Source organism: Lacerta agilis, chromosome 9, assembly GCF_009819535.1.
Source record: "Lacerta agilis isolate rLacAgi1 chromosome 9, rLacAgi1.pri, whole genome shotgun sequence".
Classification (NCBI taxonomy): domain Eukaryota; kingdom Metazoa; phylum Chordata; class Lepidosauria; order Squamata; family Lacertidae; genus Lacerta; species Lacerta agilis.
Genome location: NC_046320.1, coordinates 25,222,669 through 25,235,856, shown reverse-complemented (window position 1 = coordinate 25,235,856; position 13,188 = coordinate 25,222,669). Strand labels below are relative to the sequence as shown.

At 43.9% G+C, this 13,188-nt stretch overlaps 2 protein-coding genes across 2 annotated transcripts in view; one reads left to right on the top strand and one right to left on the bottom strand.

Moving 5' to 3' along the window:
- The first annotated feature begins 276 nt into the window (after nt 1–276).
- On the top strand, nt 277–5,330 carry ING2 (inhibitor of growth family member 2). The gene is given in 5 exon segments (XM_033159956.1): nt 277–721; nt 2,339–2,361; nt 2,364–2,465; nt 2,468–2,656; nt 2,659–5,330. Coding segments are annotated over 5 exon segments (915 nt in total). The 5' UTR covers nt 277–464; the 3' UTR covers nt 3,003–5,330.
- Nucleotides 5,331–7,224: 1,894 nt separating this feature from the next.
- The window catches only part of LOC117053226, a 33,397-nt gene continuing 27,433 nt past the window's right edge, over nt 7,225–13,188 (bottom strand). The window contains 4 exon segments of the mRNA XM_033160815.1: nt 7,225–7,688; nt 8,101–8,222; nt 11,446–11,540; nt 12,035–12,241. Of these exon segments, the coding sequence (XP_033016706.1) occupies nt 7,450–7,688; nt 8,101–8,222; nt 11,446–11,540; nt 12,035–12,241 (663 nt within the window). The 3' untranslated portion in view covers nt 7,225–7,449.

Genomic DNA, 13,188 nt, shown 5'->3' with positions numbered 1-13,188 from the left:
AGAGTGTGTGTGTGTGTGTGTGTATAAGAGACAGACTGATCGTTCCGTTGAAACCAAGCACTGGCAGGAAGGGAAGGAGGGGAACCGTAATGTGTGGAGTGGTGTCTCTTTAAATTGAGACCCCGCCCTTCGTTTTCCGCGTTTGCCTCCTGACGTTCCATCCGTCCAGACCAATCGCGTCGGGCGTGAGGGGAAGGCGGGAGAATGCGAACCGGCCGCGCCTTATAAGGACAAGGCCTCGCGCATGCGTGCTCCGCGATACAAAAAAAAAGCGAGGAGGAGGGGGGGCGCGGAAGGGAAAAAGAGGCGGGGAGTTCCAAGTGAGGGAGGAGGTTTTCTTTCGCCTCGGCTGCCCGCGCCGATTACAGAAGCGGCCGGAGGGGCTTCCTTTCCCTCCCCGCTCCCCATCGCTCGAGGGCCCCGGGTCCGCTGAGGGGGAAGCGGGGTCGCTGTCACGTCGCGTAATGATGTTGGGGTCGCCGGGGCAACAGCCTGGGGGGGCGGGGTCTGGGGCGGCAGCGGCTGCCGGTTCTGCCGCCACTGCAGCCGGCGGGACCGGCGGTGGAGTGTCCGGCTTCCCGTGCGGCGGCGGCGGCGGCGTGTCGGAGAGGATCCTGGCGCGCTACGTGCAGGACTACCTGGAGTGCGTCGAGTCGCTGCCGCTAGACATGCAGAGGCTGGCCTCGCTCCTGCGCGAGATGGACACTCGCTGCCGGGGTGAGTGGGGGGGGGAGAGAAAGAGCGGGGAGGAGGGGGCGATCGCGGCGGAGGCAACGGCGTGGCTCCCACCCCCCTCCGCCCCCTCCAGTCCAACCGCTCTTGCTTTGAAAGGAGGAGGGGCGTCCACGCCTCACCCGCCGCCAGGCGCCCGGAGAGGGAAGGAAAATGGCCACGCTCCGCCAGCCCCCACCTGCCTTGGCCCCGGGACGAACTTGAGGGGGTGGGCGCTGAGGAATGACCCTCGGCACTTGGTCCCCGGCGGCGCTTGGACCAGCCACCACCGCCCTCATTTCTGTCCGCGCACACCCTGTGACGTGAGCTGGGAGGGGGCGGCGGACGACGGGGCATGCCCCCTGTCACCTTTTTTTTTTTTAAGTCCAAGTTCACGAGGGAAGGAGGTTCAGTAGGAGGACCCGTGTGACGCCCGAGACGCCTCCGTCGTGGTGGGGTCTCCGGTGGGATGCATCGCCCGAAAAGTTCCGAGATGCGAACTTCGAAATTGTTTTCGTTTTTTCCTTGGTTGCACAGGGAGAGGTCTCTGCAAAGTTGATTTGTTGTTGTTTCAAATGCAGTGCAGTGATCACCCACGCATGCACGCACCTGCACAGTTGCACACTACCCGGTTCCCAGGTAGGGCTGACAGGGCTAGATTAGCTAGGTAGGTAAGTAAGTTTTGGGGCTGAGTTTAACTCTACAATTCTATGATGTTGTGGTCTCTTGTGTATGATGTTAGAATGTGGATGGAGGTGTTTGGGGAATTGTGTCTTTTCCTCAACATATTTTTTTCTCCAACTTCCCTGCAAAACGGAGCTGGGAAACCTGTTCTGCCTGAGGGCCACATTCTTTTGTAGGTAACCTTCCAGGGGGCGCACACTGGGTAGGACCAGAGGCACAAGTAGGCAAAGCAGTGGGCATGACTCTTGCCTTTGTGCAGCAGGCTACATTCTAGCCATACAGAATCTGTATGTTTTACACAAGCATTTCTCCATTCTCCATTCATGCAAGCATAGAGGCATTGCCATAGTTCTAGAATGCATTCCCACTAGGCAAAAGCAGAGCAAGGCTGATGAAGAGTGTGGCCTGGGGAGAGGTTTGGAGGGCCATATTTGGGCTCTAGACCTGAGATTCCCCACCTCTTGTAAATTGACAAATAGTAATTTTCGGTACTTAACATGTGAAAAAATGCAGCTTGCCATTTCAAACAAACCTGCTTTCCCCCAGACATGCTAAATGACACATTAGTCATGCTAAATGACACATTAGTCTCTAGATGCTTTAAAAACTTCATTGTATTTTGGAAGAGGCCTTGGACAGATTTGTTTTTGCATCTTGTTGTTGTTGTTGTTGTTGTTGTTCAGTCGTGTCCGACTCTTCGTGACCCCATGGACCAGAGCACGCCAGCCACGCCTATCTTTCACTGCCTTCCGCAGTTTGGCCAGACTCATGCTAGTCGCATCTTAATGTGTTACTATCCTTTGAAAGTATATGCTTTATTAAATAGCCTCTGATATGTACTGTTCACATTTTTAGTACAATATTAGCATTTGTCAACTTGAAAGGAGTGACTTTAAGGATTCTAGTTCATAATACACTTATTCTGACTTCTTTTTAACAGAAGCATTAAAAGAATCGATGAAGTCTATGAAAATACAAGAGTGAAGATGATCCTACTCAGAAAAAGCGTTTGCAGCAGCATCTTCAGAGAGCCCTGATCAACAGTCAAGAGCTTGGTGATGAGAAAATCCAATAGTCACTCAGATGCTTGAGTTGGTAGAGAACAGAGCCCGGCAAATAGAGTCCCAGTCTCAATGTTTCCAAGATCTGTCAGATACAGAGAAGCCCACCGAAAAGTCAAAAGTGGACACTTGTCTACCAGAAAGATCTTCACGAAGACCACGTCGACAGCGCACCAGCGAAAGCCGTGATATATGCCATATAGCAATGGAATTGATGATTATGATGACCAGCCCCCTAAAGAAAAGAGATCCAAATCTGCTAAGAAAAAGAAACGCTCTAAAGCTAAACAAGAAAGGGAAGCTTCACCAGTAGATTTTGCAGTAGACCCTAATGAACCAACTTACTGTCTCTGTGACCAAGTTTCTTATGGGGAAATGATAGGGTGTGACAATGAACTATGTCCCATTGAATGGTTTCATTTTTCATGTGTTGGACTCACTTACAAACCGAAGGGGAAATGGTATTGTCCTAAGTGCAGAGGAGACAATGAGAAGACTATGGATAAATGTACAGACAAATCCAAAAAAGATAGACGATCGAGGTAGTCAATGCTCTGAATACATTGAGAGCTGCGTAGTTTTTATTAAAAACTGTTTAATAGGCAGACCCGTATTTTAGAATAATGCATAAAACTATGCAATATTTTTACAGTCTGTAGTACTAATGGAGTATTAATAGTTGTTAGTACTTTTGTGCTTTGAATATTCTGCACTAAAATAACCAAATTCTTCGAACAGGGTCACATGGGAGTAGCACAAAGGGGATTCAAGAGTTCTTGGTCCCTCACTCTTTTTAATTGCAGAATTATGGTGATGCCTGATGAGGACGGACTGGAGGGATAATCATGTTAAGACTGGTATTTAACAACATCTGTTGCAGTTGTAACTTTAGTCCATTATAGCTCATTCTGCTGAGAACACTTTCGTTCTATGACGCTTTTAGACTTCAGAGTCTTAAAAGATCATATTTAATTGGGGTTAATCTAGTGTTACATTTTAAGTCTTTCGGGGTGAAAAGCCAACATTCTTCTTTATTGCCTTCCTTGTGATTTCTGTATATGTCACTATGTTAATCTTGTGGTGATGAGGTTAGAAGCCTTTTTAGGGATGGTATATTAAACAATAAAATACGATGGCTAGAAGAGTTCTACTCAGCATTACAAAGACAGTCCTGAATTGAGGTTACTTGATTTTCCCATTCTGTTCCTTTCCATCTTTTAACTCATGTTGTGCCATCTTGCCATTGACTTCTTGGATGATGGCAGGAACATAAAATCATGTTGAAAAGTTTACAGGTACAATGGATGCGTAAGTACTATAATATCTATAAGTCTTTGGACAAGTTATAAGAGTTTGCCTGGATTAGTATGTTAACTGGCTTTCGTGCTTCTAGGCTCTTAGAGCTGAGGAAAGTTCAATAGTAGTAAAAAGAAACTGCCCTCTTATAGAAGAGGCATACAATAGATGTAGATGTAGACAAAAGGAACTGTGTTCCTCAAAAGCGTAGTGCTTTTTGTAAAACCTTATACATAAGGAACCAGGACTTATTTTTGGAGCAGACAGAAATTGAAGGTGTTCTAAAACTAGATATTATTTCTTTAATCGAGTTCTACATGCCAAATTTGATGACAAACAGCTGTAACCTCTGTCTAGCTGTCGAACATAATACTATAGGTTTTTCTAAACAAGGTTTTTTTCCTGGCATTTGAGAGGGATCTGTTTGCATTTCACAGAGGTTATAACGTGCATGTGAGGCAATAGCAATGTGAATGAAACGGAATAAACAGCCTGATAATAAATTCACATATCTTCAAACTCTTGTTTCTGCAACAACAAACTGAAACATTTCTGTGGCTGTTAAAGTTTTTGTGGTTTAACTGATCTTTGAAAAAGTTCTGGATACTTTCACACACACAAAAACATTACCACGAACTCTGACCAGATACTTCACTTAAGGTGGACATTTTTCATTTTGTAAGGGTGACCTTATATATTACCTAGTTTAACTGGGAACTGCTATTATTGTTAGGTGTTGGGTTTTATCAGCTGAAGCGTTACTTCTGTATTCCACAGAGGATGGGACACTTGTTTCAACTGATTCTGAAACACTCTCTCACAATTTCATGGGGCAACATTGATTGTGACTATCTCCCAGTGAAAAAGGAACAGTCTTCTTCCATAAATAATATGTCTTGTGTTCAGGGTCTTTCGGAAAAACAAAATGCAAGTTCAGATATATGTATTTATTTTGGATGTCTAGTTGCTTTTTCCCAGTGTCCTGAACAAAATAATGCAATCAGTAGGAAAATTTAAGTCCCAAGGTACTAGCATGTTGTTGAAATTCTAAGAAAGAGGACATATGTGAACAGTGACTTGATCCCAGCTGATTGAAGGAGACTTGGGAACTGGTTTTGGATTTATTTGCTCCTGTGTGCTTAACACCATATTCAACACCTTCCATTGATTGTAAAACTACTTGTGTATTTCAGATCTGTTTCTAGGCATGATAATTCTGCAACCAGGTAATGGTGTGCATTAAATATCTGCACTATTCCTAAACTGGGAATGCCCAGACTAGCGCTGCAATTCCTGTGTCTCCTCTGCTTCCAATTGACAACCTGACTCTTAGCCCTATCTTAGCAAATGATAATGTTTCCCATTTTTAAGAAACTGTCATTGCTATGAACTTCTAATGATTTTAAAATAAGTTTGCTTGCTGTGGTTTGACAATCTCCCTCTTGGTTCTAAATTTGTAAGCCTGGGCACATGCAAATAAGAACTGTGCCACTGAAGTGTATCAATTACTTGGATCTAATATTTTGCATGCTATGTTTTATGAATAAAAACCATTTGGGTTGTAAAAATGGAACAGAACATTTTTATATTGCCCCCCTTTTCAGTAATGCACACAGAGACTGGGATCCAAAGAAACCTGTACATGTACAATAATGTTTTTGTGCATGTAGAAAGAAGTCAGTTTTCCCTTTCACACTGCATTCCCCGTTTGCCTCACAAAATGTCGCTCCAGGGGTACCTTGGCATAGGGTGGAGTGAGACTGAAAGTCCCCAGTGCATGCCTGGAACACCTCACACAGCTCTTTAGCTCCTAGGTTTTGTAATATTCTTTTATTTGTATCTGACAAATGGTATTGAAATAAAGCTATAAAAGTACTGGAGCTCTGATGAAAACCAATAGGTATGAATGCTAAGATTCCTTATGACTTGCTTGGCTTATATGCTTGAGTGACACAAGTAGTATTCTTCCATTTGAGTGTGTCCCTAAATTTAGCAGCATATAATGACAGGAAAGAGGGAAGTGGGAACAGTAAGCAATAAATGTAATTTCATAATTGAAGGCATTCTATGCTGTATCATTTACAGGTAGGTAGCCGTGTTGGTCTGCCATAGTCAAAACAAAATGCATACGAAAGCTCATACCAAGAACAAACTTAGTTGGTCTCTAAGGTGCTACTGGAAGGAATTTTTTATTTTTTATTTTGTTTTGACTATGCTGTAAAGGGCATTGATGAAACAGGACACCTGAATGAATTCCTAAACAGGATGATTTTTTATCTCTGCCTGCTTGGTGTTAACCTCAAGTCAAGCCAATCTAGCATGTCCAGAAAGGTGGGATCCCCACTCCTCTCTGCTACATCACAACAAAATAAGTTGATCAACTGATTCAAAATGCACTGGTAGCATATGCCATCAGACATTCTGTACCTATGCATTCCTTATAACTGGTATTCTTCCACACAAAGCTGACGTAAGTACGGTATTGCCAAAGAGCGATGGTTGAGACTAGTGTTTATGTCAATGCATTATATGTAAGGAATAAGCTGTGCCAACCCAATCACAAATCCAAGCAGGGATGAGAACAACGCAGTCCTGTTAAAAACCATACTTTGAGATATTCAGATGAAGCAAAATCAGCTGGACCCAACTAAATTAGTTAACAGAATTCCTCATTGTTAGTAGCACTAAGACAAATGTATTACTCTAGCTTATTTAGCTTTAGATTAGTATTATATCAAATGCATATTCATAATGCAATAGCCATTACCCAGTATCATCTAAATATTTGCTATCATTTTAATTTATCAGTAAATTTAACAATAGAATATCAATAGTTCCATTGAAACATTCTGATTATATATTTTACAAAATCGCTGAACTCCATTATCATTGTCATAACAATTCTTAAAGTTGATAGATAACCCCTTTCCTATCTTATGAAACCTAATCAAAGCACATGAGCTTCACCATGTGTGTAGTTAGTATATATGTATCCCAATTACTTTGTGCCACTCCTTAAAAAAGGGGGACAAGTTTCCTTCTACGTATTCTGTTAAAATCATATTGTTCATCCATTTTCTGACATTTAGGGCACAAAATATCTATATCAGCCTTGAGACTACAGATACTGTTGGGCTGCAACTGTCACCAAGCCTCAGCCAGCTTAGCCAATGGTCAGGGATGATGTGAGTTTTGGTCCAGCAACATTAGGAGCCCAAGCTAAATAAAGCTGCTCTCTATAACCCAACACAAATGGAACTAGTGCCTTGGGTTGTTTTATCCCTGATAATCTCTGTTTTGGATTCTTAGACAATGCAACCAATATAAGTTTCTCATTGATACAGAAGACCAGCAAACATCTGCCAATAGCAAACTAAAAAGTACGTATTTTTGTTTGGGCAAGATTATAAACCACTAAGTTATAGAGTAAGGTAAAAGGTAAAGGACCTGACTGTTAAGTCCAGTCAAGGCAAATATGGGGTGCGGCACTCATCTCGCTTAGAGTAGACCCATTAAAATCAACACAAGCTCATTGATTTCCTTGGGTCTACTCTGGGTGATGATCCAACATTACAGAAACTCAAAAGTATTTTGTACCAGTTCTCCCAAATCAATGGATATCTTGTAACATACTCTCTTTAAAAAAACAACAATTCATTGTGAATGCTAGCTTCTTAGTTGGTTAAAATTTTGGCTTTTAAATAACTTCAGGTTCTTCTTCACTGCTTGAGGTTTCCTCTCCAAACAAATCTTGTCCTGTTGAACTTGCAGTGGTGTTGGTGCTCAGCATTTTCAAAGTAATGAGAGTAGGGTTGTCACTCAAACCTAAAAGAACTGTGTTTCTATCAAACGCAACTGTCATGCAGGAGATTTTGCTGTCTGGTGTAAAGACTGATATAACTCTGCCACTTTCCAAATCCCAGATACTGACTTCACCTAATGGGGATAAATACGCAAAAATCACATTATGTCCTGCTAAGGCACAGCATTGTGAATTCTCCCTCCTTTTCCATCAATCATAATAGCAACCCATTCATGTGGTTAAATCTATGGGTGCAGAATAGAAATCAATATTTCTTTCCGGTTTCCCCCTTGTTCATAGGTTTAGGGTGGCTGAAAAGTTAAAATCATGCCAACATTGAAGGATTTCCCTTTTCCATTTATAAAGTACACTTTTCAGAGACGTCTTTTAGCCTTTGCTTTGCCATTAAATGTTTAAACTAACCATTGTCAGCAAATAAAGCAAACTGGAGAAAATTGCATTGAGTTGATTCCCAGCTTAATGTAACAAAAAATATTCTAGCCCTACCACCTCCAACAGCCTCCACTAAATAAATCTGTCACAAACCTGCAAGCAGAACAGCCTTTGCTCCATCTAATATGTGCAGTTTGCTGCACACAGTTAGATGAAGACCTTCGTAACCTTGAATTAGCTTGTGCCTGTGCTTAAACGGATCCCAGATCTTTATCCTAGAAATCACAAAAAAAGATATCAGTTCTGTAGTACTGAGAGTGACAGACAGGGTAATAACTATTTGTATGTAAATGGTGAGCAAATGTTGGGGTTTTTTTTTAAGGTGTTGAGTTCACATTTTCTTCAGCTTGCCCTACAGTTTATTGAATGTTTGTAAACTGGGACATAGGGAATACTGGACAACATATTCTAATATGTGGGACATCATGTTCAACAGTCCAGATGCAGATTAGATATTCTTTCGCTAAAGACTACTGTACTTAAAAGGTACCTGCCCAAAGTAGTTCCAACCCTTACAGAAGGGATGAGGGACCTTGGGGTGAATAAAGGTTTCCAATCCATAACATACAGTTGTGGATCACTTCTTCAAGGCCCTCTTTGCTTCTTTCATTGCACAATGTTAAATTTTTTGTACAAAAGTATTTGGAACCTAAGCAACTCTGCTCCAGGAAATGCCCCATAGAGTGGAAGCTTGGTTCCAGAACGCCTCTGATGTTGTACACTTTGGCTCCCGAACACCGAAAACACGGAAGCAAATGCTTCTGTTTTCAAACATTTTTCGGAACCCGAACATGTGACGTGGTTTCTGCTGAGTGCAAGAAGCTCTTGCAACCAATGGGAAGCCGCGCCTCGGTTTTCGAACGTTTTGGAAGCCGTACGGGCTTCAGGAACAGATTTCATTCAAGAACTGAGGTACCACTGTGTAGGTGTTACAATGTCATCTCACAGTTTCATTACCCAAACTTACACAAAGTCATGCCAAGTAATGAAACTTGGCAAAATGATTGCCTGGAAGTTTAGCTAGTTAACAGCTGTGCAGCTGAATGCTGGACAGTCAAGCCTTTCTTGAGCATGCAAATTAAATATATCTAGTCTCTAATACAATTTCTGATGAGATGTAGATACAAAAGTTATACTAAAATTTTAGAAAACAAATAGGATTGGAACCAGGGTTAGTCATGCTTGGAACAGTAGAACCATTAGACTTGGTATTTCTTCTCAAAATGAATAGTGGTCTATAATTTATTTTAATAATATTTTCCCTGTGGTACACACTTAAACTTTGATGATAAGGGCTATACAGGTATGTGACAGGCCCTGTAAGTTCATAGGGAAGCTCTTCCTTGTGTTCAGACAACAAGTAGAACGCAGGAGAATTTCAATAGTCAGTGAAGCACAACGGGCTTATCTAGGAGGAAGACAACTTGAATTGGGAAGTTGTAATCCCTTGTACCTCCCAAAGTAGTTTCCGATCTTTATGAAAAATTTCCTGTGTTACTAAATCAAGCCTACTGTCTCAGTAGATACTAGTAATTATATGGATTCATAGAATTGTAGAGCTGGAATGGAGCCGAAGGATCATCTAGTCAATATACTATTGATGTCTGAAGAAGGGCTATGTCAGGGGTCTGCAACCTTTAAGACCAAAAGAGCCACTTGGACCCGTTTCCGAAGGGGGAAAAAACAACTGGGAGCCGCAAAACCATTGCGACATTTAAAACAAATATAACACTGCATTTTATTTTAAAAATCCGATTTAAATTTTAAAAAATCCGATTTAAATTAAAAAAATCCGATTTAAATTAAAAAAATCCGATTTAAAAAAAAAATCCGATTTTTTTTTTAAAAAAACCATTCATTTTTATCCACCCTGGGGACCACTACCAGGTCACAGCCTGATCCAAGGTGGGTTGCAACAGCATACAAATATTTGATTTGTTGTTGTTTTTTTTAAAAAAAATGAGTCCTCAACTGCACACTTGTGTTAAATGTTTGTCCCACGTCTTATTGAAGACTGCTGGCTTTTACAATAATCTTAGTGTCTTTTACCCTTAATATTCCAGACCAGAGGCTATGTTCACCTCTTCCAACCTCCTCTCTTGCTAAATAAAGCACAGAATTGCACCAGAGAAGCCTGTGATGTTTGTGCTGACTTGCATACAGGTGGCTGTAGTAGTTCGTAGTGTTCAAACCTTTTTAGGGGAGTTCCCTGCCCCCTTAATGACAATGGCGATAGATTTTGCACATGAACACAGATCCAAGTTAGGACTCCTCTCTTCCACGCCAACAGGTGCTTTGTCAAGGCTCCCCTAACACACACTCAGGACAGAGGAAAAACTGCAAAACGTCCCGGCCTTGCTCCGGGGCGGAGAGAGACGCGCGCCCGCAAGAGCGCGGTCTGAGGCTGCGAGCGGAACCAGGAGCGAAGGAGGCAGCGGCAGGGAAACAGGCGCCGCTTCCTCGACCATTTTTAAAAAGAGGGCCACCCGCCGCCCCTGGCCCAGCCCGCAGCTGCCTACCTCGTTGTCGCCTCGACGCAGCAGCCAGCAGCCTTCCGAGAGGAACCGCGGCCAGCCCTCCCCGCGGTCCCACGACCCAGAGAGGAGTCCTGGCCTCCAGTGTCCGTGCAGGGATGCGTCTGAAGGCCCCCTTCCTGCCCCCATCCCGTCCCGCCTCCCAGCTGCCTCTGGATGCCACGGGGTCCCACATACCCGCCGACCCCGGAGCTCCCCTGTCCGCCCCAAGGCCGCCTCCCACGCTAGGAAGACTCCCGGAGCTGGGCAGGGTTGGTCCCGCCAGGCAGGCTTGGGGGGCGGCCTCTCCCATGGGCGCCTGCTTCGGAGGCGGAGGCGGGTCTTCAAAGTTCCCCCTCCCGCTTGCCCAGCTCCATCTCTTCCTGAAGGAGCGTGCGCGCCTCAGGCGCGCTCCCGCCAGAGCCCTCGGCTGAGCTGCGCCACCTCTACTGCGTCCCCACCGCCTCTGAGCCCCGCTGCCCGCTGTTCAAGGCCAGGTTATCCTGGGTACGCCCCTGAGCAGCGCCCTCAGCCTCCGGGGAGGGCCGCCGGCCAGCTGGAGAAGTGGGCGGGCGTATCCGCCCCGGAGCCGCGGCAGCTGTGTAAAAGAGCCGCATGCGGCTCCGGAGCCGCAGGTTGCTGACCCCCGGGCTATGTGGTACTTGCAGTCTCTTCCACCAGGAGAGAGAGAGAGGTGAATCCAATGAAAAATAGGCCTCTGTGTGCTTAAATTTTGTTTCATTTAAAAAGGCTTGTGTCATGAGGTTTTGCTTCCAAAAGCCTGAATTCAGGACCTGTTACAATTGTGTCCAGTTGTGACACTCTTGCCAAACTGTTCCAGAAAACAATTAAGAAGAACTGAGTAATTTAAGGGGGGGGGATCTATTGTAGGAAAAAAACTACTAAACTTTGGCATTTTGCTTACCTGTTTTCTACCATCACTCCAAAAATTATCCTACTAGCATCAGCAGCAATGGCTGTACAACAGACATTTGGCTCATTTTTTAGTCTTTTCCTAACCTGCATTTTTAGGGAAGAGATAATCCATTTTAAATACATTTGTTATGTACTTACACTTACTTAGCACTTCTTAATGTGTAGCACTGACCTTTCTCCCTTTAGGTGGCAGGCTGGAGTAGTGTTCCAGTGCATTGTTGGTGTTCTACTCTACAGCTTTGGAAGAATGAGGTGTGTGAAGATATAATGAAGAGCCAGCTGCATCAGTAAACAGAGAGCAGGAGTTGCAGGTCTAGCTTTGGGATAGGAGGGAGGGCAGACCAAGAGGACATCAAGCTCAGAAATTCTAGAACTGGGAATGTTTTCTATCATTATTTAAACTGCTGTAAGGAGAGCTTGAAAGAGAGCGGTGCTCAGCAAAAATTGCTTTAGTTTGCACACATTTGTGAAGAAGCTGTGGCTGTTCATTGACCTTTTTTGTTTGGGGGGGGGGAGGACATACTCCACAACTTCAAAGCTGGTTCTCTGCCACCTCAAAAGAATTTCAGAAAACATACCTTCCCCGTGGCTAAATTCCATAGTGTTACATAGCTGACTTTCTCCTTCTCGCTGTAATTGGAGAGCACCAGATAATGGCCGTTATAGGTCAAGGCGGCATTGTGTAAGAAAAGCATGGATTCTCTGCTCTCAAGGGTGTGGAGATGGGACATGCTTTCAAAGCTGAACACTGACAGGTGATGTGCATAGTAGGAACACACAGCAACCTAAGAGAAGATAATGGGATGTGTGTGGATTAATTTTTAGATATTGGGCCATAAATGCTTGCGTGAAATAAAATGTTGGGGCATCTATCCTCTCTTGCAACTAGCAGTCATATGAAAGGCCGTCGGTCTAAGACAGCTGTGCCTATGAGGAATGGTGGGATGAGCTATACAGTGGTACCTCGGGTTACAAACATCTCGGGTTACTAGCACTTCAGGTTACACACTCAGCTAACCCGTAACTAGTACTTTGGGTTAAGAACTTTACCTCAGGAGGAGAACAGAAATCGCGCACCGGTGGTGTGGCGGCAGTGGGAGGCCCCATTAGCTAAAGTGGTACCTCAGGTTAAGAATGAACCTCCGGGAACGAATTAAATTCATAACCAGAGGTACCACTGTAAATGTTTACTTCAGGGATTGGCAGAAATACCAACTCCTGTACTATATGCTGCCAATAAGGCACCTCTTCTGGACCGTGTGGAGAATCCCATTTCTTACAAGTGGAGATGTGCTATTGAGATAATTCTTCTTAAATATCTGGTGCTCCATTTCACTACAGGAAGACTATGATGACCCAGGGTGTATCAAAGCTACTTCAAGACTGAGTTATGGGCTGTGTACATGCCATGCATTTAAAGCACATCCCTCCCCTCCACCTCCGAATCCTATGAAGTATAGTTTGTCTCTCCCCCCCCCCAAGCTACAATTCCCTGGACTCTTAAACTACAGTCCCCAGGATTCTTAGTGCTTTAAATGTATGGCATGCAGGCAGCCAAAGTCCACCCACAGTGGACTCTTCTTGCAGTGCAAGCTTCTTAAAAGCATTCTTTTGCAGGATGGTGAACAAGCCTACAGTGTTTGCTTTTTGTTCTTCCATTTAATTCCCTGTTCTTTCCTGTACATGCATAACTGGAGATGCAAGTGAGGTCCACGCATCCACTCAAAGGTAT